Source organism: Lemur catta, chromosome X (assembly GCF_020740605.2).
Source record: "Lemur catta isolate mLemCat1 chromosome X, mLemCat1.pri, whole genome shotgun sequence".
In the NCBI taxonomy this organism is placed as follows: Eukaryota; Metazoa; Chordata; class Mammalia; order Primates; family Lemuridae; genus Lemur; species Lemur catta.
The window spans coordinates 6597639-6620123 of NC_059155.1; the positions used below are offsets into that span (position 1 = coordinate 6597639).

At 58.2% G+C, this 22485-nt stretch overlaps 1 protein-coding gene and 1 long non-coding RNA gene across 8 annotated transcripts in view; one reads left to right on the forward strand and one right to left on the reverse strand.

Annotated features, from left to right (window-relative positions):
- Window positions 1–5971, forward strand: LOC123628473. 2 transcript variants are annotated; one of them, XR_006731651.1, is made up of 3 exons: window positions 1–83; window positions 4196–4303; window positions 5832–5971. It is a non-coding gene; the product is annotated as an uncharacterized LOC123628473 (long non-coding RNA). The 2 variants fall into 2 exon arrangements; XR_006731652.1 differs by lacking the exon at window positions 1–83 and adding an exon at window positions 278–445.
- Window positions 2608–22485, reverse strand: part of HCFC1 (host cell factor C1) — a 25619-nt gene continuing 5741 nt past the window's right edge. The window contains exons 2-27 of one of the 6 annotated variants that reach the window (XM_045538210.1): window positions 20730–20878; window positions 20187–20347; window positions 19281–19489; window positions 18282–18366; window positions 17610–17716; window positions 16296–16475; window positions 16155–16213; window positions 15854–15911; window positions 15412–15572; window positions 14652–14849; window positions 14068–14292; window positions 13803–13907; window positions 13377–13596; window positions 12924–13066; window positions 12663–12801; window positions 12214–12434; window positions 9839–11294; window positions 9392–9555; window positions 8282–8858; window positions 7579–7908; window positions 7272–7390; window positions 7038–7175; window positions 6463–6648; window positions 5478–5778; window positions 4713–4776; window positions 2608–4545 (exon numbers count right to left, since the gene is read on the reverse strand). In XM_045538210.1, the coding sequence (XP_045394166.1) occupies window positions 4506–4545; window positions 4713–4776; window positions 5478–5778; window positions 6463–6648; window positions 7038–7175; window positions 7272–7390; window positions 7579–7908; window positions 8282–8858; window positions 9392–9555; window positions 9839–11294; window positions 12214–12434; window positions 12663–12801; window positions 12924–13066; window positions 13377–13596; window positions 13803–13907; window positions 14068–14292; window positions 14652–14849; window positions 15412–15572; window positions 15854–15911; window positions 16155–16213; window positions 16296–16475; window positions 17610–17716; window positions 18282–18366; window positions 19281–19489; window positions 20187–20347; window positions 20730–20878 (5795 nt within the window). In that variant the 3' untranslated portion in view covers window positions 2608–4505. Of the gene's footprint in view, window positions 4546–4712; window positions 4777–5477; window positions 5779–6462; window positions 6649–7037; window positions 7176–7271; window positions 7391–7578; window positions 7909–8281; window positions 8859–9391; window positions 9556–9838; window positions 11295–12213; window positions 12435–12662; window positions 12802–12923; window positions 13067–13376; window positions 13597–13802; window positions 13908–14067; window positions 14293–14651; window positions 14850–15411; window positions 15573–15853; window positions 16214–16295; window positions 16476–17609; window positions 17717–18281; window positions 18367–19280; window positions 19490–20186; window positions 20348–20729; window positions 20879–22485 lie in introns of all 6 variants that reach the window. The other 5 variants (XM_045538209.1, XM_045538208.1, XM_045538207.1 and 2 more) reach the window with 5 other exon arrangements.

A 22485-nucleotide genomic window follows, 5' to 3' on the forward strand; every position in this document is an offset into this window, starting at 1 on the left:
CCGCGCTTGGCCCCGCCGCGACCCTCAGACAGACGAGTCTCGCGATGGCCTCTGCCAGACGCCCTCAGTTCATGATCTTCCTGGTGAGAAATGCTGGGCAGGCAGGACAGTCTGGGACAAGGGCGGAGCGCGGGGCTGCCCCACCCCGACCCCCAACCAGTCACCTTTAACTGAGCCGGAGAGGGGCCCTGGTGGGGGGCCGGAGGCAGGGCAGGGCAGGGCAGGGCAGGGCAGGGCGGCTGAGGGCGGGAGTGCAGCAGGCCAGGGAACCGCTGGAAATACCTGAATTCAGAGGCCCTTCTGACCTGTGACCACACGGGGTGGCCAAGTCCTCTCTGTTGAATCGGTTTGTCACCAACTACTTCAGCAGTCAGTAAGGGGCAACCATTGGTGCTGACTTCTTTACCCAAGTGATGCAGCCAAAGGCCAGACAGTAACTGTGCAGGTAAGAGCTGGCGCCCCCTCCTCTGGGCCCGTTTTCCAGCCGCCCAGGCTTGGTTGGTTTGTGTTGTTCTAAGGCTGTCTGACCCACCAGATGCTACCAGGCAGGCTGGCTGAGCCGTCGGTCACTTTCCCTGACAACTGGGCGCTTTACTGCTCCGTAGAATTATGCCAGAATGCCTGAGGTCCCTGGGCTCCCAGCGTGGCTTGGAGAATCTTGGATTTCTGTGTCGTCCCTTCTTCTGGAAAGGTGGATTGCAGCCCAGGAGCATAACCTGGTCTTTCGGCCTCTTTGGTGCAGCTCTGGGACACAGCCAACACTGAGAGGTTCCAACCCCTGGATGTGGCACTGGACTGGGGCTCCCACTGCCATGTGTTGCTGTTTGATGCCACAGTGGCCACCTCCTTCCAGGTTACGGCTGCCTGGTGGGCAGGCGGGGGGCCTCCCAAACAGTTACCCTTTGTGATGCTAGGGGACAAGACTTACCTCGCTGGCCAGCAAGTGGGTGTCCACTCCAGCTGCTCTAGGTTCATGTGCACCCTCAACTTTAGTTCATGCTTTGGGAATCCTGGCTTTGTGCCCTGCTGGGCTTACGTCCACCTGCTCTGCTCACAGGTGCCTGTCATTGTGTGTGGTGTATCAGTTCATGTCCAGCCTCTCCCCTGCCTCCCTTGCACATACCACCCCCCTTGTGCCTAGCCAAGGCCAAGCCTAGGTGTGTGGAAGGTTCTAGGTTCCTATGGGTGGTCCGCATAGCCCTGGGTCCAGTGGTCGGTGTCTTAGCCAATCCAGACATGGAGAAGTGGAAGAGCTTTCCCTGGCAGCAGGTGAGAATAGAGGACATGCTGCCTCTCCCTGCCCAGGGCTCTCCCCAGGAGGCTGAGGAGTGGTGTGCTCAGACTCCAGCCCAGTGTTTTGAGAGCAGCACGAGAGACTACTGATGTGGCCCCTGCCTTCCAGAGTGCCATGCAGGCCACCACGAGGCAGGTCAGCATAGGGAAGGTGGAGCGTGGGTGGCCTCATAGGTGCTGGCTACAGGAAGAACCCTTGTACCCCTCTCCAGGCTGTGTCCACAAAACCGTTTGTCAAACGTCTGGCAAATCTACAAGGCCCCTCCCCTTCTGGGGCCAGCCCCACATGGACTCTTCACCCCAGCTGGTCCATGTTCCCACCCCCCCACCCCCAGCATTGCTCCTACTGCTCTGCTCTGAGAACACTTTCCTGCCCTGGGCCCCGTCTGCGAAGCCACTCTCCTGAGCTCCCCAGGACCGGGTGTAGTGGGTAAGACAGCTATGGCTCTGGGCTTCAAGACCAACAGGCTATGGCGGGGGGGACACAGCAGATCACATGATACAACACACCGGAAGGCCCAGTAGAGTGGGCACCAGGCAAAGAGCTCGCTTTGGGGAGGCCGAGTTGGACTGAGCCTTGGCTTGGCCCACCAGCACGCGCCCTGCACTCCATGCACACACCCCCGCCACTGTGGGCAGGTGGAGGTTCCAGGCACCCAGCAGCTTCTGGTAGCAGAGGCTTCAGGGAGAAAGCGGAGGGGTGCTGGGGAAGCCCCAGCAGAGCAGTGTCGCTCCCCTCTACCACACCCAAGACCTGTGCCACTTGGGCTGCCACACCGAAGAATTCAGCTATCTAATCCTGTGCCACCCTAGTGTCAGCTTGCTTCAACAGGAGCCTGGCTTGTGCGTAAGAGGGAGCTCAATAAGAAGATTCATTGCTTCTGCAGTCCCCGAGTGCCCACCGTGTGCCTGACATGGACCAAGTCCTGCCGGAGTGGACACTCTGAAAGGCTGAGGTCCTGAGCTTGTGGTGGACAGCACTTGGGAGCTGCGACCCATCCCCTCCCCCCAAACTGCCCAAGGAGGCCAGGCCTTGGTGGCCTGCCAGACCTTTGTCCCATCCCTGTCCTCTAGTGAGGGAGGGGAGGGAAGGTGACCCAGCCTCCAAACACAGGGAGCCAGCAGCAGCTGCCACTGAGGGACCTGCAACAGCCTAGTGTGACTCGGTCCAAAGGCCATAGGCCATGGTGGGGTGGGGGGGCTGCCCTGGAGGCTTCTGTGCTGTGGGCACACAATTGGGAAGCAGGGTCCCACTCACCCACAGACCCTGGGGGCAAGAGGCCCAAGGGTCTGGGACAGTGTGACACCAGGTGGTTATTTCAAAAAAAGTCTTTTAATTGTTCAAAATAGCACAAAACGACATCGCACTATGGTAATATTGAGTCACAGGGGTTACTCTACAATAGTGAACAGGCGCACTGTTCTCAGAAACAAGAGAAATCAAAGGGTGCTTGGGAGAAGGGACTGGGGTAAAACAATGGGACCAGGTGGGCGGGCTCCAAGGTGACTAAACATGACGTTTTCCACAGTGAAATATACTATAATACAACAAACCAGAGGCCCTGGAGGGCATGGGCCAGAGGTGGGGGCCACTCCCCCTACCACTGCATCTCCAGGCAGAGATGGGGGGCTGACAGATTGGCTGCTCGTTTCAAATCCTTCCACGACCTGCCTGCAAGCCCTGCACCTTGCCTAAAACTCGAGTGTAGGGCAGAAAACTCCAAGCAGAACCGCACCCCGAGTCTGGCCCAGTCTGGTACAGTGCTACAAGTTCATAAAACCGGTGGCTGGTGTCCCCGCCTCCCCTGCAGATGACACCACACATGCCCTTCCTGGCCTGCCTCCAGGAGACCTAGTCTCCCCTCCACTCTCCACCCCTTTCTGTTAGAACTTGGGGGCGGGGAGGGGCTGCAGAAAGCAGCAGTCCGGAGGGTCAGAATCTCCAAGCTGCTAATGCCAACGGCTTTGGGCTTCTCAGCCTCAATGCTGGCCAGGGACTGGGGAGAACTGGGAATCCAGGACACAAAGAGGCTCTAGCCCAGCCCCAAGCTGCCCCCATAGGTGCAAAGCAATCACCTATGTGGAGTGAGGTTTGACAGCTCACTCTTCCTTTGTCCCAGAGGCCTGGGGACAGGCAAAGGGCAGGGGGCAGGGGCCAGCAACAGGAAATCAGGCTGGGCAGCGAATCCCAGGCCCCATGTGGGAGTTTCTTCTCCTGTCCCGGCTGCCCCCAGCTTTTTCTCCACAAAGATCCCTGCCAAGGATTAGCCAAGGAGAAAAAAATTAAACAAAAATAAAAACTAAGAAAAAAAAAAGAAAAAGAAAAGAAAGATACACATTCTGTACACAGCTAACAAAAAAGGGACAAAACCCCACACGCTAAGGCTAAAATTACAATAAAAATGTTAACTTCATCAATTTCAACTTAAAAAAAATACAACAAATGCAGCAGTTGGCGATGTGGCTCCAGCCTCAGGCTGGGCAAGGCCGAAGCCAGGCTAGGTGGGGGCCACTCCCAGCCCGTCAGGAGGTTTTCACAGAACGCTGCTCAGGCCCCATGAAGCTCCTTTCCCTCCTTTTTCTTTCTTTTCTTTTTTTAAACAGGAAAGGGGGGAGAAGTAGGAGCACAAAGGCCTCTGAGGAAATGTGTGAGCTTCCTGTGGGGCCACCAGGCAGGGCGGGCTGGATGAGCCTGAGGAAGGGACATTAGGCGGCTGAAACACAAGGGCAACAAAATAAAACAGAACCAGACACATGCCCAGGACAGGGCACCTCCCCTCGCCCACCCCCACCTGGCCCTCGGCTGCCCCCTCAGGCCAAGGGCAATGAACCCCGAAACGTGCAGGCCTGGAAGTGTGGGTCCTTTCTGTCTTCTGTAAGTTCCAATTTCTCTCCCTCAAAGGTCTCTGAACTCTCCAGTCCCGCTCGGCCGGGAAGAAGACAGGCGGAGCCCTACTCTCATTGGCTCACTGCTCCTTCCAGCCTGCCTCTGCTTCCTCCCCACAGCAAGGTAAAATGTGCTTTCTTTAGTTCATTTTAAAACAGGGAGAGAGAAAAGGGGGGAGAGAGTGAATGGCGGCCAGTGGCTCGTGACAGCGAAGTGCAAATGCTGGGAGGGGTGGGAGAGGTGGGCCCTGGGCCCTGGCGGGTGGTTCCTGAAGCGGGGTGAGGCGGGGGTCTGGAGAAGAATCCAGGTGCTGGCCAGTATCCTCTCACTGACCATCTGCCTTAGATTTCTTTGGAGCAGATTTCCTTGGATGACAGAAAAGGGAGGGAGACAGTCAGTGTGAGTCCTAAGCGCACTGCAGGACCCAGGCAGAACTCATCAGCGGCCGGTTATGCCCCGCCCATCTGCTGAAGGCCCGAGCCCTATTTCCACCCCCAGCCTTAGAGGGTTCCTGAAAGGGCCTCCTGCTTACATTTCTGGAGAGGACAGGGGCCGCTTGCCGGCCGGCTTGGTGCCGGAGCCGTCTTTACTGGTTTCTGAAAGGGACAAGGGATAAGGACTGAGCGAGAGAACGAGAGCAGAGAATACACACTCCCCACCCGCCACCACCCCGCAACGGCACGGCACGAGCAGCGAGCAGCCACGAGCAGCGAGCAGCGGCCTGCAAGCTGCCAGCGTGGTGGGCCTTTGGGGGGAGGAGGGGGGAGCAGATTGCTCCCGAGGTCCAGCCACCTACACACCGCAGCCTGGGGCCAGAACAGGGTGCCACTCCCCACTGATTGCCCCTGGACCCTGGATGCAGGTTTAGAAACCCTCTCAGCTCAGTCCCCGGACTTTCGCTGCCTCCCTGGCCCCAAGCTGAGCTCTCCACCGAAACCGCCACCCTGCCCCTCCACCACTGGACTCCGCTTCAGGGGCCCTCCCTCCATCTTTTACCTCAGACACCTCGGACAAGCATTCCCTGCACCCCCAGGCCAGGATCCCAAAACATCCCATAACGCCCTATGCTGTCACACCCCCAGACTCCTAAGTCCAACTTGCATCTGGGTCCCCCTGCCCTACTCAACAGCTGCTCCAGTGGGGAGGGTGGGGTGTTCAGGACAAGGCAGGGGAGACAGCCTGTAGGAACACAGCTCAGATGGAGATGACTCCTGCAGTCAGTCCCAGCCTCCTGCCACGCCAGGCTCCCCGTGCCTTTCCTGGAGGCCGCCCAAGGCACCCCACAAATGACACTCACCTTGCAACCACCTCACTTGCGTGGCTGGGCCATAGCCCTTCTCGTTGCGGGCAGCGATGCGGAAGATGATGGCGGGCTTGGTGGTATAGTCGATGTGGGCGTTGGAAAGGCTGGAGGACTGCACGAGGCAGGAGGGGCTAGGCCCGCAGTACACCCTCATGAAGGCCAGCTGAGCCGGGGTGGAGCTCTTGGGCTCGCCACCTGCCGGCGAGCTCTGGATGGCCAGGTACACTGAGTACTCGATGATCTTGCCGGAGGTCACAGAGGGTGGCTCCCAGGTGAGGTGAGCACCGTCTGGACTCTAGAACCAAGGGGGCAGAAGGTCAAGCCTTACTTTCTTCCTTGTGGCCATAGTCTTTCCTGCCCGAACCCGGAACAACAGAGGGGGCTAAAAGCTTCTAGAACTGCCTGCTCATGCTTCAGTCAAGCCATTTTCCCCTGACACAATGGAGATATTCTACATCAAAATTCAAAGAGCTTCAAATAGATCTGCCCCCGAGTAGGAGAAATAAAATGAACGGGGACTCACAACACAGCCTTTCTATACCTACTCTTGTCACCTACTATGTGACTTGTCACTTAGCCTCTTGGTGCCTCAGCTCTCCATCTGAAAAATGGAGCTAAAACCAGGACCCAGGTCTCCTTCAGATGTTGCCAGGGTTAGATAAAACAACATGTCGAACAGCACAACGTGTGGCACACAGTGGACGCTCAGCTAGCAGGTTACAGAGGAAGAAACTGAGGCAGAGGCCCTTGTCACCCTGGCAACTGGTGACAGAGCCAGGGTTCCTGACATTACCCAATAGGCAGTGGCCTCTGTTCACCAAAGGCAGGCCCTGCCGACTTTGGCCACATCCTGGGGACCCTTCCAAGTCAGCCCCACCTGGCCCTGCTCCCGCAGGCCTCCCCTCAGCTGAGGTCTGCTCTGCTCCAAGCATGCGGGACACCCACTGGAGACACAAAGCCACCCCACAGCAACACTCACTTTGCTGATTTTAATGGCACAAGGGGCCCCTGGGAAACCAGGCAGACATGTCTTAAAGGCTGAGATCTCACTGAAGGGCCCCCGGCCACAGGCATTGATCCCAGCAACACGGAACTTGTAGGCTGTGCCTGGCTGCAGTTCCTGCTTCTTCAGCTGGGTATAGTCAGGGACAGTGCCTGAGTCATCCTGGGGAAAGAGGAGAGAAAAAGAACAGGGAAACAGAGAGAAAACAAAGTGGCATGAAGCTCGGTTATCAAGAAGTCAGTTCCAAGGCCAGCACAGCAGTTTCCCCCAGGAACGTCACAGGTCCGTGGTGACCCTGCTGCAGGGCAAAGAGGTCAGCAATGGCTGCCCCTTCACGACAAGGCCGACTGCGGCCGCACGCTGCTGGGAAGAACCAAAAGCTCCCACTTCTGTTCTACTGCTCCAGGGGTCAGGTGCTCTGCCTGGCTGGCCTCGGGTTCCCCGCCATTCAAGTTGGCCCAAAGATGGAGTGTTTTTGCCAGCGCCCACTCAGGGCAGCAGAGGCAAGATCCACCCATCTGAGGGCAGGTATCAGCTCCTGGGACACTTACATCTGATGGGACAGCATCATCTGGTGGCAGGAAATAGTGTGTCACCATTACATTGGTGCCCTTAACAACCCCCACATCAAACCACTGGTTCTCCTTCTTCACGGGTGCTTTGCTGGGCGGGGGTGGCAGGTCCGGCTTCTGGAAGACAGACAGGAGAAGATGGGATGAGGCTCCCAGGGCCCCAAGGCAGCGTTGCCACCCCTAATCCCAGGGCCCCTGTCACACCCGACTCACCACGCCTAGGGACTCGATGCCATTGGCCACTTCAGTCAGGGTCGCAGCAGCTTGCAGCTTTGCTGGGCTTGCTACCACAACCGGCTGGGGGGCCACAAATGTGTTGGATGGAGCCAGGCCTGGGAAGAAAGGAAGTTTCATCGGGAAAGGCTCCGGACACCGGACTCCCTGGGGGTCTGGGCCTCCTGGGACCCGACCTGCCCCGTTCTCCCCTGCCAAGCTCCCAGCTGCTCTAGCACTGATTCACCCTCAGCTGAGACCCCTCTCCCTAGTCAACAGAGTTCCTTGGAAGCAGGGCCCTGCTTACTCTCTGTGGCCGTTGAGGGTAGCAGGGCCACCGTGCTGGGGACAGCACCAGCCAGCTCGTTGAGGCAGTTGCTCTCGATGGTCGGGTCGTTGAGGCTGTCGGCAGGGGCTAGGGCCTCCGTGGGGAGGTGGTGGTGCTGCTGCTGGGCCTGCGCCTGCGCCTCCTGCAGCTGCTGCTGCTGCTGCACCAGGGCGGCCAGCTCTTGCTGCGTCAGCACAATGGGGATGGTGGTGGCCTGGCCCTCCTGACCCTCGGCTGACAGGTGACCCAGCTCCGCCTGTGTCACGGCCGCTGCTGCCTCGGAAGTATCCATGGGCTCCCCAGTGCCTGCTCCAGGGTTGAGAAAAACACTACTCAAAAGGAAGGCCAGTGTGCTTGTCTCAGCGGACAGAGATGAATGGCCCTGATGGAGGCCCTCAGAGCTGTCCCTGCAGACCTTGTTTCCCTGACCACTTTTATTCCAGTCACACCCCACTGCAGGTTAAGCCTTGGCCAAACGACCCTGGCTCCTACCGGGGTGCTCACCCCGTCCCACCTGGGGCCCCACTGTGCCCATCTTCTCTATCATGTCTGACTCATGCCACCCTTGCACAGAGCGGCCCACCTCAGGATGGCTCTGTTGCCTGTCAACTTAGCCCTCTGTCTAGGGCCGTCACTTCTCCCAAGGGGCCTGTCACGCTCATGGATCCCAGCTGGCACCTACCCATGACAGCCTGCTGTGCGGCCTGGAGCACCGCCTGGATGGCCAGGGCCTGAGCTTCCTCTGTGGCTGCGGCCTGGGCAGCTGCTTCGGCAGCAGCAGTCACTGCCAGCTCCTCAGGGGTGAGCCCTGTCACCATGAGGGTAGTGGTGCCTGCCTGGGTCTCAGCCATCAGCTCTTGGGGAAGTGATAACTGGTCTACTTCAGACTGTGTGGGTGGAGGTGGCTGGACCACCACAGTGGCCACTACCGCTGAGCTGGCAGGCTCCTGGCCTGAAGATGGGTCCCCTGTGCTGCTCAGATCCACGGCGTCCGGGAGCTCTGGGGTCTGGGAGGCTGACAGGACCTCAGTGGACTCCCCCATCAGGGGTGCGGAGGCAGACTGCAGGAGTTGCCGTGGCGGCAGCTGTGGGCGAGGCCCTGGTGAGACCTGGAGCTCCTCTGGGGGCTGCAGGATGTCAACAGCAGAGAAGGGGTTGTCAGAAGTTTCTGTGTTGGCTACGGTCACCGTTATCGTGGCTGGGATGGGGACTTCGGTAGTCAGAGCCCCTGGGGTAGTCTCAGTCATTGATGAGATCTTCTAGAAAGGGAGAGAAGCCCCCGTCAGAGGGGAGGGGAGGGGAGGGGAGGGAGGACAGCCCAGGCAGTGGCACAGAGAAGCAAGACAGCCTTCACCTTCCCCTGGAGGCCTGAGTTTTCATTCTTGATGGGCTAGCTAGACCCCGTGTTAAATGGGGACGGGGACGGTAGTTCACGGAGCAGCACGAGGGGTGCAGCAAGAGGGGTTGGGTCCTTGAGATCCCGGGTCAAGTTTAACCCATCCTCAGAGAGGCCTCCAGGAATAGATGACTGTCTCATCTTACAGGCTACAGTGAGGGGACAAGCGATGGGAAACAATGACGGAAACAAAAGCACCCTGGAGATGCTGAGCACTATCACAGTCCTGCCTCCTGTGTGTCAGGCACGGAGGCTGCCCTTTTATGGTCTGGAAAAGGGACCAGGAGCAGCACCGTTCCTGGTGCAAGAGTGACATCTAGCGTGTGACTCTGGAACAGCACAGGCCAAAGGCTCGGCAGGCAGGAAGGAGGGAAAGGGGCCCTTCTGGGCTCTTACCGGCACAGAGGGGCCAGGAACTGGTGTGGACTGTGTCACGGTGGTTACAGCCCGTGTCAGTGTTGAGGACACGGTTGTTGTGATCGCACTGGAGCTGGTGATGTTCACGATGTCGCCCTGGGTGCTCTCCACCTCTCCCTGATCGCTGGCGGCTGGTGGGGGATCTGTAGGGGTGACGGGCAGAAGGCTGGTCAGCAAGAGCCCCGAGGCCTCCACTTGGCTTTACCACACGGCAGGCTTACGCTGTCCTCAAGGGGAGGGCCAGAGAGGACAGGACGGAAACTCCTGGAGACACCCCGTATGTGTCTGACAGGGCCAGGAAAAGCCCAGCCCACCGTTGGTAAACTGGGAGCCAAAGGCTGTCAAGTCCAGACAGATCTTCCTGCCATGGTTTCAGCCCTGCAGCCCTGGGAGCCCAGGACTGCCAGGCCAGCTGCCTTCACTCACCTTGGTTTGAGCTCATGTTGGAGGTGACGGTGGTGGCTGTGTGCGTGGTGCCTGTCTCATGGGTCTCACACGGGGGGTTGGAGCACACCCTCTGTGTTGGGAAAGGAGCCAGCAACGCGGTGCTGGCCTGGGGGGTGATGCTGGGCGGTGCTGCTGCATCCAAGCCAGACTCCAGGGTCCTGTGGGAGGGCGTGGTGTCGGGGAGCAGGGTACCCACGCTGACCGACATGGTAGTGCCAGTGGAAGTGGTCTGGTGTGTCTCACAAGGGTGGCTGGCAGGGGCCTGCTGCACACCTTCAGGCTGGCCTATGCCCCCACTGGAGGTGGCGGTGGTGGCTGTGTGGGTGGTGCCTGTCTCATGGGTCTCACAGGGTGGGTTGGAGCACACCCGCTGGGCGCTGCCAGCATTGGAGGTAGTGGCAGTGTTGGTGGTGCCCGTCTCGTGGGTCTCGCACGGTGGGTTGGAACAGACATGGGTCGTGGTGGCCGAGGAGCACAGCAGTGCCTCCAGGGCTGTCACAGTCACGGCGGTGCTGGGCGGGCTGCCCTGGGGGCTCTCATACGCGGGCACAGGGGCCCCTCGTGCTGTGCCAGGCTCCCCAGCACCCAGGCTGGGGCGAGCCGTGGTGGGGGTGTTAGCCGTGTGGGTGTGATGCATTTCCAGCTGGCGCCCCACGGGCCCGACCTTGCCACTCAGAGAGGCCAACTGCACAAAAGCTGGGCTGTGGCCCCCCAGGAGCGGGCTGGCAGAGCACGGGGCCCCGGTGGCCATCACAGTCATTGTGGTGCTAGTTGCACTGGTGTGACGGGTTTGGCACTGGGGCTTAGGACCCTGGCCTCCCTCCACTGTCCCGGTGGCCACATTGATCCGGACCACAGTGGGGTTGCTGGCCACATAGACCCGGCGGGCATCTCGCTGTTGGCTGGCGCCGACATTTGACATGGCTGTGGTGGCAGTGCTGGTGGTGCCCGTCTCGTGGGTCTCGCAGGGCGGGTTTGAGCAACTATGCTGCCCAGCCATGTTGGAGGTGGCGGTGGTAGCGGTGTTGGTGGTGCCCGTCTCGTGGGTCTCGCACGGCGGGTTGGAGCAGACTCGGACCACACTACCATTCTGCTGCCCCATGGTTGAGGTCACAAGAGAAGCAGCTGCCTCCTGCCTGTCACAGACGAACTGCACTTGTGTGGGCTGGGGGTGGCCCCCAAGGTTAGCCACAACAGTGGTGGTGGCTGTGTTGGTGGTGCCCGTCTCGTGGGTCTCACACGGTGGGTTGGAGCACACCAGCGTCACGGTGCCAGGCTGCACATCACCCTGGCCCGAGTCAGCAATGGTGACTGTGGCTGTGGGCTGTTCGGTAGTAGGAGAGGCCAGGATAGACACAGGGAGGTCGTGCACAGGCTGTGCCTCAACCCCACTGGGTGCTGTGATCAGAGTCACCTGGGTAGGCTGGGAGACAGGCTGCGGGGAGACACAAGACCACAGGAGTTAGGGCTGCAATTTTGTCTGTCCCTCCCTGCACTGTCACCTGCACCAGTTGGCCTACTGACTCTGCTCCTAAACACAGCCCTGGCAAATACACCACCCACTTGCCGTCTGATTTGAAGACACTGACTTGCTCAGGGGCACCAGAAAAAGAGGCGCCACTGTGGCTCAAGGGCAACTGGGACAGGGAAGGGGCAGTAGGGAGTGGGCAAGGGGGAGGCGGAGCCCGGGCTGGAGTCAAGCCCTCCGTCGGGGAACGGGACTCCCCCCATGACGCACAAAAGCCAACACCAGATACTTCACCGCTTCCAGGAATTCAGCTTAAGAAAATGTATAAAGAGAAGAAAAACACCATGTACATGCGGAGACAAATCATTAAAGCCTCTGTAACGGAAGTCCTCAACTTTTTTGGCACCAGGGACCGGTTTCATGGAAGACAATTTTTCCAAGGACGGGGGTGGGTGGTGATGCCAGCCATGGGAGCCGCTGGAAATACTAACTCTAGCCCACCGCTCACCCCTGCTGTGCACCTCCGACCCCCGTTCCTAAGTTTCCTGGGAGACAATTATTCCACAGATGAGGGTATGGGGTCGGGGGACGGAGGAGCTCTGCGGCCTGGTCCCTAATGGGCCACAGACCGGTACCCGACCAGGGCCAGGGGTGGGGACCGCAGCTCTATAACATTACAAGAGAAAGGACCTGGTGTTTAAACACCAGACATGGTATCTCACCACAAGGGACTATGAACTAAGGACTACACAACAGCAGGGAAAATGTCTACACACAGCAGCAGAACGCCGCCTGGAAGGAAAGCCCGGACGCAGGGAGTGCAATCCTCACGTGCTTTCACGTGGGGGTCACGGCCTTGCTCCCGTGCCCTCGGGCCCTGCCCTACCTGCATGGTGATGGTGGGAGTGGTGAGCCCACCGGCCGCTGTCAGCGTGGTCTGCGCGGCTGACACGGTGATGGCAGTGGGGTTGATCACCTGGCTTGAGAGGGTGGCAATGGTGCCCAAGGTAGTGATGGGTGTCGCCAGGGAGGCGCTGGTGCCATGGCCCCCAGCTCCAGCAAGGCTGGTGGAGACCGTGCCTGTGACTGTGCCTAGGGTTGTGACACCTAAAGGAAAGGAGGCAGAAGTGGAACGAGGCCTGCTGCTGCTACCTCCTTTCAGACAGCTTTTTCTCCCCAGATGGGGTACTGGGCACTCTGGAGCCACCGGGAACAGAAAAAGCTCTGGACAGTGCCTGCCATCCTCCCCCAGCCACACTACAGGGAAGCGGTCACAAGTCCATAGGGGTTGGAACCCAGTCGCTGCTGAGGCCCTGGCCCCTATGGGCTACACACCTGTGGTGCCCTTCACAACCAGTGTGGTGACGGCCGGCTTGACGGCAGAGACAGTGACGGGGGTGACCAGGCGGACGCCCCCCATGGGCACGGTGCGGAGGATGGTGCCTGGCTGTCCAGGGGCCCCCTTCAGCACCACCTGGAACACCAGAGGAAAGTGCCGCCAATGTCACTCCCAGGCTGGTCAGGAGGACACATGTTGCCTGGCCAGGGTGGACTGTACTCAACGCTGGGGAGAGGAGAGGGCCAGTTGTGCCTCACCTGGGTAACTCCTTGCTGCCCGTGGCCAGTGGCAATTTTAGGGACAGCAGTGATGATTTTGGCAGGTGTCCCCGTTCCTGAAGTCATCACCTTGGTAGTGATGATGGTAATGGGGGACTTGATGCCAGGACTGCTGGTCACACCTAGATGGCGGAAAGTGGGGGCCCAGAGAAGACAGGCTCTGTGATGGCTTCCCATGTCTCCTGTGTCCCTCAGGCCCCCTTTGCAAGCACTTACCCCTACTCTCTGCCCCTAGATTAAAATGAAGCTTTACCAATCATAGCCATAGCCCTGCCATCTCCCTACAAATCTTAAAACCAAACAAAAAGAGCAAGGAAAAGCTGAAGAGAGGAGAAACCAAACACCAGAGAGCTGTGCCCAGCCTCCACTGCCCCTGCTGGCTCTGACCCCGACAGTCACTCGCCAGCACCCACACGCAAGGGAGGCCCCTACCCGCTGCGCCCGCCTGGGTGATGATGGCCGACATGGGAATGGTCTTGATGATGGTGGTCGTGCCGGGCTTGGTGGTGCTAGGGGACACACTGCTAATGCCCAGGATGGTGGGCTTGGCCCCTGCCCCGCTGGCTTGCGTGGTAGTGATGATGGTGGTAGGCTTGCCATCTGCCGAGGTCACCAGCTTCAGGATTGTCCCCGCTGGCAGAGGTCCTTTGGTCTGAAACAGGGAAGCAGGTGGGTGAACTGGCATCAGTATTGGGAAGGAATTTTTGGTCTGGACATCATGGGTGATGGGACTAAGGAACCAATGTGCTCACGGGACCTTCTGTAGGCAGGGATACAAGTGTTCTCCTTGCCCCAGTACCCACTCTTGCTTATGCAGCAGTCTGGGGACCACTTCCAGCAGGGACACCAAGAGCTCACCTGGATGATCTGAGTCACAGGGCCTGTGGACGCCTGGCCTGTGACTGCTGAAGTCTGAACTGGTTTGGTCTGGACCACTGACATCACTTTGCCCAGATTGGAAATCTGAAAAGGAAAGGATGGAGCAGGGAGTGATCCAGAAACCAAATAAGGGCATGTCCTGGGCTGGGACTCTCCTGGAGCTGGCCCAGGGCAGTGAATTACCACTGGCAGTCGCTACGGCCTGCCAGCTGTCACCAGCAGCCGGGTGGCACCTGTCACTCACCAGAGCACTGCCTCCTGGGACAGAGATGGGGCTCTTCACCAAGGTGATGGTCTTGGTGACCCCGCCCACCACCGTGGTCACCACCTGGGCTTGCTGAGCCACTGTCACAGTCCCCGACTTGTGCACCGTGATGATAGGGCGGGTAGATGTGTTGGTGGCAGAAGAGACAGATGTTCCCACCTGGGCGGCTGCAGTCTTCAGCATTCGGGTGGCCGGGTTGCTCACCTGGAGGAGGCAGAGACAAGTGACAGGCAAGGCAGAGAGAGACAGGGCCACCACCTGGAACGTCCACGGCAGGCCCACAGCTCTGGCCTCGATGCTTCCCCTTCTCCCCATCCCGAGCTGCACAACAGCTTGTCCTTTAACAAGGCAAGGGAACAGAACGAACCACCAGAGGTCTAGCCTAAGGGTGCCACGCACCCAATGGCAACAGCTTATTCTATAGCCCACAGCAAGCACCAATTATGGACAAATGGATTGATTGGTCCATAGCTCGAAGGAGTGACTGCTACTGTCCCATCACAGTGACCAGAGCCCCTAGCTCCAAGGCTGCTGGCGCCAAAACTGGCCCAGAAGATGCTCACCATGACTGGCGAGGAGGCCACCTTCACAGTGGCCGGGAGGGTAGTAGTGCCAGGTGTCACAGCCACGGTCTTGACAATGGTGGTACCCGCTGGGACACTCAGCACTGTGGGCGCCGAGGAAGGAGGGATCTTCTGGGTGGCAGCAGCTGCAGCTGCCAGCGCAGCCATCCCGCTCATCTGCGGGTTGCTGCCGATCACCTGTGGCAGGTACAGGGCACGTGAGCCCCAGGGAGTGCTACCTACCTCCTAGTGCTGAGTACCTCACCAGAACCTGCCCAAGGCCTCAGCCCTGCTCCAGGAAGCCTCCATACTGCCACCATCTCTCAGCTTTTCCTACTCCAGACCCTGCTCTCCTGGCCCCATACATGGAGGGCTTCCCGCAACTGGGCACAGCAACCCCAGTGGCAGGAGCTGGCCATGAGCGCTAGATCTTTTTTAAGGACTACAGAGACAAATACATTTCTCACGGGCCTCGGTCAAACCCAGCTGGCTGCATTCTCCCCTCAGGCTTCAGAACAACAAAGTCCACATTTAAAATGCCCTTAGGGTCGGACAGAAGGTTAGGGCCCTTGGAGGCATTAATTGATTCTTGCTGTGACCCTGCCAGAGATCTCACCATGAGCACTTCACAGATGGGAAGGCACAGGACACACAGTACCAGAGCCGGGTGGGACTGGAAGCCCGCCAGTACGCGTTCCACTTATTCCACTGGACCACCAGAAAGTCCCACCCCTACCCCACACCAGCCCTGAGCACTCACCGTCCCCTGGGCACTCTGTGTCGGCACAACCATTCGCACACCAGCGGGCAGGGAGGTCACAGTGACAGGGGCTTTCCCAGCCTGGCTGGCAGGTCTCATGGTGACCAGCGGGGTTCCTGTTGTAGCCTGAGGACCAGTCACTTTGAGAACAGCAGGGACACCTGATGAGAGAAGGGGTTAGCCATCAGCAAGCCACCTTCCACACAATGGTCCCCAGCCCCTTTGCCGAGTTCAGCACACAGACTTAAACTACTTTTGTTGAGCTGCTTGTGCTGTGAGTCCGGTTCTTCTCTGTGCCCTGACTGATCAGCTTGCACCCTCCCCGGGGCACTCAGTAACGAGCCCGCCAGGCCTGCTGTCTGTTCGGTAGCAGTCCCCACTAGGCACCGAATTTCCCCGGAGGGCAGCCCCTACCTGCCAATGCCCTGGCTCCCCGGTTTACCTTGAGTCCTGGCTGCTGTGGGCACGGAAATGGAGCTGCCGGGCACCGTCGGCAAAACCTGGATGGTGGTGGTAGTTGGGGGCGCGGCAGCAGCCTGGGGCAGGAGCGTGATTCCTACTTGGGTCAGCGGCTGCACAGCAGGTGCGGCTGCTGCCGGGGCAGGGCTCTTGGGAGGGTTGGCAGGCACAGACGGGACTGGATTGGGTGTGGGGGAGGTGGCAGTAGCAGCCGTGGCAGGAATGTCATATTTCTGGAGCTGCAGAAGGTAACTGTCGGCTGTCGCCACTGCCCCCCAGCTCACCTCCAGGGAATTCGTGTTGGCTCGAACCAGCTGTACCCGGGCTGGGGGCGGTGGCTTTTCTGTTGAAGAACACAGCTGGTGAGAAGAGAAAGGAAGCTGAGGCTCCAGCCTATAGCAGGCCTCAGCAGGACTGCACCTTACCTGTCTCCAGGTACCAGAGGTCCTTGCAGCAGACCTGGTTGTTCCAGGCCTTGCGGTAGCCGTCACGTCCACTCCAAATGTACAGGCGGGTGTTGATGGCGACTGCGCAGTGGCCAGCTCGAGCCCGGGGAATGTTGTCCTCCAGCGTGTCCATGAGGATGGTCTCCCAGGCCATGGTATCTAGAGGGTGCACAGGGGGAGTCAGCAGGGAAGGCAGAGAAAACCCACCACCCCCAGCTGCCCCCTATTCTATTGTTGTCAGGGTGGGGAATTAAAACCAGAAAGCTGGCAGATTACTAAAACAAAAACGGCAACAACAAAAAACCCCAAAGCCCAACTCTGTGTGGCAAAAAGCACCATAAAAACTAAAATTATAAGCCACAAACGACAAACTAGGAAAACTACTTGAAATGCATAAATGTCGTCTTTTTACATGTCAAACAGTACAACCCAGAGAGACTTGGGCAGAGGGGAACGTAATTTATGGAAAAGACAATAGAAGGACCTTAAGAAAAAACACACACTCTCACTCAAGATAAGACAAACTTAAGTTTAAACCATATAGCGCCTGGCAGTTTGATTTCTGTGCCCGCTGCAGCTGGGCTCAAGGTGAGCCGGGGCAGGGGTCTGGCCGGTGGGAAGCTTCAGCCGCCTATCGGGCTTGGCAAAGAGCAGTCTGACTGCGTGGCTAGCGCCAGTTCCAGGAAGTCAGGCACCGCCGGGGGTGCCTGCGCTGGTACAGCCTCTGCAGGGCGATTCTGCAACATCTGACAGCAGCTCCACTTCTAGGTTTGTACCCTTCCAATGTACTTGCACATGAGTGGAAACGGTGCAAGGGTACTCACAGACCAGCGTCTGTGCGTGTCACAGCACCACAACAGCGATTCAAAAGAATGAAGCTGCTTGCTGCGCAGCGAGTGCAGCGATCTCCGAGACACAGTGAAAAGGGTCAGGCACAGCACTGCGTGCAGCAGGCTGCCGTCGCTGTTTGCTTTGAAAGGGACCTATGGCTAACGCTCATCTATGTAGAAGAGCCCCTGCAGGTGGACAGAAACCACCCGTGTGGCTGCCTGTGAGAACTGGGAGGGAGGCTCTGCACCATATGCTTCTGGACGTCTGGCTGTCAGAGCCTATTCAAAAACGTAAAGGGGAGCATCACTTCAGAGCGCTCTGCCCACTGGATACTTCTGGCGGATTCTAGAGGGTGCCACGGGCCGGCTTCGCTCCCTGCACACCCCACGCAGCTCTCAGGGCTGAGAAGGGTCAGCCTCCTGCAGCCTCCCGCAGGCCACTCGGAGCCCCAGGAGGCCATACCCAGGTTGAGACAAGCCAGCGTGTTGGTACACTTCCACTCCTTCTCATGTGTGGCCACTTTGACGTCATCCATGACGAGAGGCACCCAGCCACCAAACACGTACATTCTGAGAGGGGAGGGAAGAGTGGGAGAGGACTGTAGAGGAGGTGCCGACATAGAGGCATCCCTCCTACCCAGTTCTAGAGCTCAGCCATCTAGCTCTCCCCTAGGAGAGTCCCCCAGGATGCACGGGCCTTGAGGCGGCCCTCTCCTACCTGGTGGCTCAGCCCTCACAAGAACTGTGTCACCTCTACTGAGAAAAAAACCACCATTTGGCTCATCTAAACCTCACTTTCATCTCCCATCGTTCCTAGATTCCCTTTAGGACCTTTGCATTCAGAAAGACACCCAGCTGCTTGCGTAGAGATCTAGAACAATCTCCACCCTTGATTGGGTGGAGCCTCACAGGCCCAGGAAGGGTCTTGGGCTGGGCTTGCGTGTGGCCCCCTCCACCCTGAATCTGTCTTCTCTTGGTCCCCCAGGGTCATAATAGAAAAACGGGGCTGCTGAACGCCAGCCCAGCAGGGAAGAGAAGTCCACAGGCCTTAAGGACTGTCATAACAAACTGACAGAGAACCCCGTGGGAACAGGGCCAGGCTAGAGAGGAGAAAGACGAGGGAATAGCCACTCACTTATTTCCGATGGTGGTTGCTGAGTGGAGACTGCGAGGAAGAGGAGCCACCCCGCTGAGACTGGGCTTGTTCCATGTCAGAGTCTCTGTGCAGAGAGATGAAGAAGAGAAAGGGTTACCTGCGCTGGATCAGACCTAGAATGTTCCTCGGACTTGGGGAAGGCTCTGGAAGGCAGGTTCTGACCCAGTGTGACAATTCCATCCCTGGCCTCCCCACAACCCCTGGCAGACCCTCTGAATGTTGTCGTAGCTGCCAGATGCCAGTGTTTTCCAAACACTTTTGACCATCCTAGCGACAGTATTTCTTCAGATATGTACTGAGCACCTGCTCTGATCCGGCACTGTTGTCGGAACGAGCTCACCCTTAAGCCGCGCCAGCTTCGCTCCTTACTCTCCACGAATGCATTCATCCCTGCACCACCTCAGCCTACAGACGCTTCAGCAAACACTGCTGGAAATTTCTCCCACACTACATTGCTTCTCTTGAGTCTCGACTCTGATCCACAGGACAGCATAACCTCCAGAGACCTGTGGTTAGCAATCTCCCCCAACCACTCCTGATATGACCCCCTGGTTACCTGCCCACATAGCCCCCAAGGGCCTAATGGTTTAACAACATCCAATTATACCGTAACAGTCAGACCAGATGCACCAGTCCTCGCACGGTCTGGCCGCTGATAAGTCGAGAGGAACTAATGCTACCCAAATCAAGATAATTCCATTCTAGAAAAGCCTCAATCTCTCCCCTTATTCTTCTATAAGCTAGCAGACCAACTCAGGCAACTGAGCCTTGCTCTTTCCTAAAAGCAATGCCACCACTGCAGAGCAAGGATAACAGCCCCAAACCTAGGGACAATCTAGGGTCCTACCCCACCCCAGCATGACAAGAGACAAGAGCTAAGTGGGATGTTCCACTGCCCTACAAGCCCCACCTCACCACCCGATGAGGCCACTCATGAGATCAGCCAACCGGCAGACCTCTGTCCACTGCTGCACTCACCAATGTCCAGGGTCCAGAGGTCCCCCAGCCTGCAGCCACTCATCCCTCCGTAGATCACCAGCTTGGATTTCTTGTTATCTTTTTCAGTGTACACCACAGCAGTGTGACTCTCCCGGGGTGGGGGCAGGACCCCATAAGTAATAGGGATGTCCCAGGCTACCACTCCGGAGCCTGGCCGCAATTCCAGGATGTATAAGTCGTTCAGATACCTGATAAAGAAAGACTGGTTATGGCCAGCCTCAACTCTATGAACCAGAGGCTTCAGTGGGTAACTACCAGCGAATAGTGAATTCCCTGGCATACAAAGGGGCTGAGGCCACGTGATCTCTCCCAAGTTGTTCTTCTACCCTTGCTCCCGAGAAAAGGCTGCCAGATGCTCCCTAGGGTGAGTACAACTGGAGCAGAGGACTGGGGTGTATGAGGTTGTGTGGGAGTCTCAAATTCACACCCAGTGGCGGCCCCTCTGGGCTGCCATGCACACACAAAGCTGGGCATTATACGAAGGCCTCCACAGAGCAAGAGGGGGCATTGGCTTGGGACTACCTCCAAACAGAAAGGCCCTTGGCTACGGGCCTTGGAAAATACCCATCAGGAAACCTGTAGGCAGCAGAGGCTGAGAAGCAAAGCCACCAGCTCTAAACCAGGTCTGAGGAGCAGGGACCAGCCCAAGACAAAGTGAGCTTCCACCTCCTGGCCCAGCCCTCCTCCCACAAGGCCTGCTCAAGGTTAGAGATTTTGGAAAGCTCCTTAGAGGGCATCTAGTGCCAACCTCTCATTTTACAACTCAGCGTGGGAAGGGGATTTGGCCGCAGTGGGGTTAGTCAACACAGACCTCAGGATCCACAGGCCCAACACATGCTTGAGGACACCCGCCCTCGTGGGATTCTACAAAGAACGAAGCCTCACCTCGGAATGTTGTTCTTGGGGTCCTCGCTATCATTGGCCAGACCCCCAAACAGGTAGCATTTGTTGCCAACGAGGGAGAAGCTGTGCCCGAGCCGAGGACATGGCGGGGGCCCATTTTTGGGCGTCTTTGCTTTAAGCCTCTTCCATTCCCAGCGGCTTGCCTGCAAAGTCAAAACTTGGAGACTGAGCCCTGGGATGGGGAGGCCGCCGCTGGGGGCCTGGGGCAACTTGTGCCGTGGGGAGGAGACGGGCTGGGGTGAGGAGTGAGCCTTGCTGGAGCTGTCTGGGCCCTGCCTTCTCCTCTGAGGCTAGCCAAGTTCAGCTCCTTCTGCAGTCTGTTCGCTCAGATCTGACCAAAACCAGCATAGCGGCACGGAGTCAGATGTGCATCTGGCTCCTCGTGTGGGGTTTGGGGAGACAGTGTGATGTATCCTCCACCTCCTTGCTTGACCCAAACCCCCAGGCCACTACCACGAGGAACCCTAGGAGAGGGTCGTGCAGGGTGAGGAGGCGGCAGCTCCTGAGGGCTCTCCACTATGTTACCTGGAGCTCGTAGAGGTCATTGCTGTATTTTCCATACTCCACCATCCCACCAAACACCAGCAGGCGAGTCCCATCACACACGAAGCCGTACGCTGCACACCCAGGAGGGATGTCCCCTCTCACAGCCGGGATGAACCACTGGTTGGTTGCTGAGGATGAAAAGGAAACAGAAGTCAGCACACCCCAGAGCTCCCAGAACCACAGCCCCCATTCCTCCCATTCTCCAAATCCACTGGCCTTCAAACTTGGCCAGAGAGGGCCAAGCCAGCACCCTGTCTCTATAGGGGCTCCATCAACCTGAACTTCCGCACATCAGTGTCCAGCTCCGGCTACTCTATCCACGCCATTTTCCAAACCCCTGGAATTCAGACCACCACAAACAGCCTGTGACCACCCTGCTTCTCGTCAAGGTCATCTAAACAAGCAGGAAGTCACTGACCGAGATAATTCACCAGCGTCTGGGCATCTGGCCACTGACTTCCTTCCCCTACCAATTGGGGGGTCATCAGAAATAAACTTCTATACTCAAAATCCCCTGTGTGGCCCAGGTTTCTCTCCATGTACCACAGGGGCATGACAGCCAGAGCCCACAGCTGCACCTCTGCGTGCCCAAAAGAGTGACTGCTGCAGGCTGGGAAGAGCCACGGGGACAAGAACCAGTCTGTGCTCTGACCTCACAGGGCCTCCCTCATCTCTGCTGACTTCCCCGGGCCTTCTCTCGTCTCCTAGGTGATGGTCCCCAGGCTCTGTGGTAACGCCAGCGCCCCTCCCCCACCACGGCTATGCCTACGCTACTACATTCGCAAGCCAGAGGTGGCAGCCTGGGCAGGGCTTCTGTGACAGAAGCTTCTCAAAAGCCTGTGGGGGTGGGGAGACCACCGAGAAATAGGGCGAGACAGACTCCAAGCACCAGACTCCAGGCACCGACTGGCTTCCCCAAGACAGCAGGGCCCAGCCTTTAGCTGTGAGCAGGGAGCCTGTGTCCTCACTGCCCCCTCATACCTGCTGTGCCAGGGCTTCCTGGAAAATCTTCTCCTCCTTTGAGGGGTCCCTCCCTGTCCCCCAGAGGATACACCACACTGTCTCCCCAAACCCCACACGAGGAGCCAGATGCACATCTGACTCTGCGCTGCTACGCTGGTTTTGGTCAGATCTGAGCGAACAGACTGCAGAGGGAGCTGAGGCTGGGGTGGGGCAGGCAGAGAAGGGGCGAGGGCCTCTCCATGCGACTGGAGAATCAAGAGTGTTCCTCCTGGGATTTAATGGGAGGTGGGGGTTGGGGGTCCCCATGTGGAGGGAACTTGGGAGGCTTCTATGGCCCGGTGCCAGTTGCTCACTGCTTCTCGGCCTGACTTTCCACACAGGGATACTGCGATACAGTATGAAAAACATTTAATTTGGTGAGCAAAAGCACTGTGAGAGCACAGAAAAACACTTGTTTTTTCCTTATTCAGGTGCATCTGGGGAAAGGGGGCCAGCCATGGTCATTACTACATTGCCCCACATCCTGCATTGTCACCCCCAGGGCTCAACACAGGACTCTGCCAAGGCTTGCCGTCATGGCTCCTCCGAGGGAAGGAGGGAAGAATGCCACCCCTCGCCCGCCAGTACCCAGCTCTCCAGGTGCATCTGAAATGGCTGTGGGTCTCCGCAGCCGTTCAGCTGAGTCACTGGAACTCCAGCACGCCTAGCACCAGAGCTCCTCTGCCATTTCCCTACAGCTGAGGGGCAGCACTGGCGCTGCTGTGCACACGCC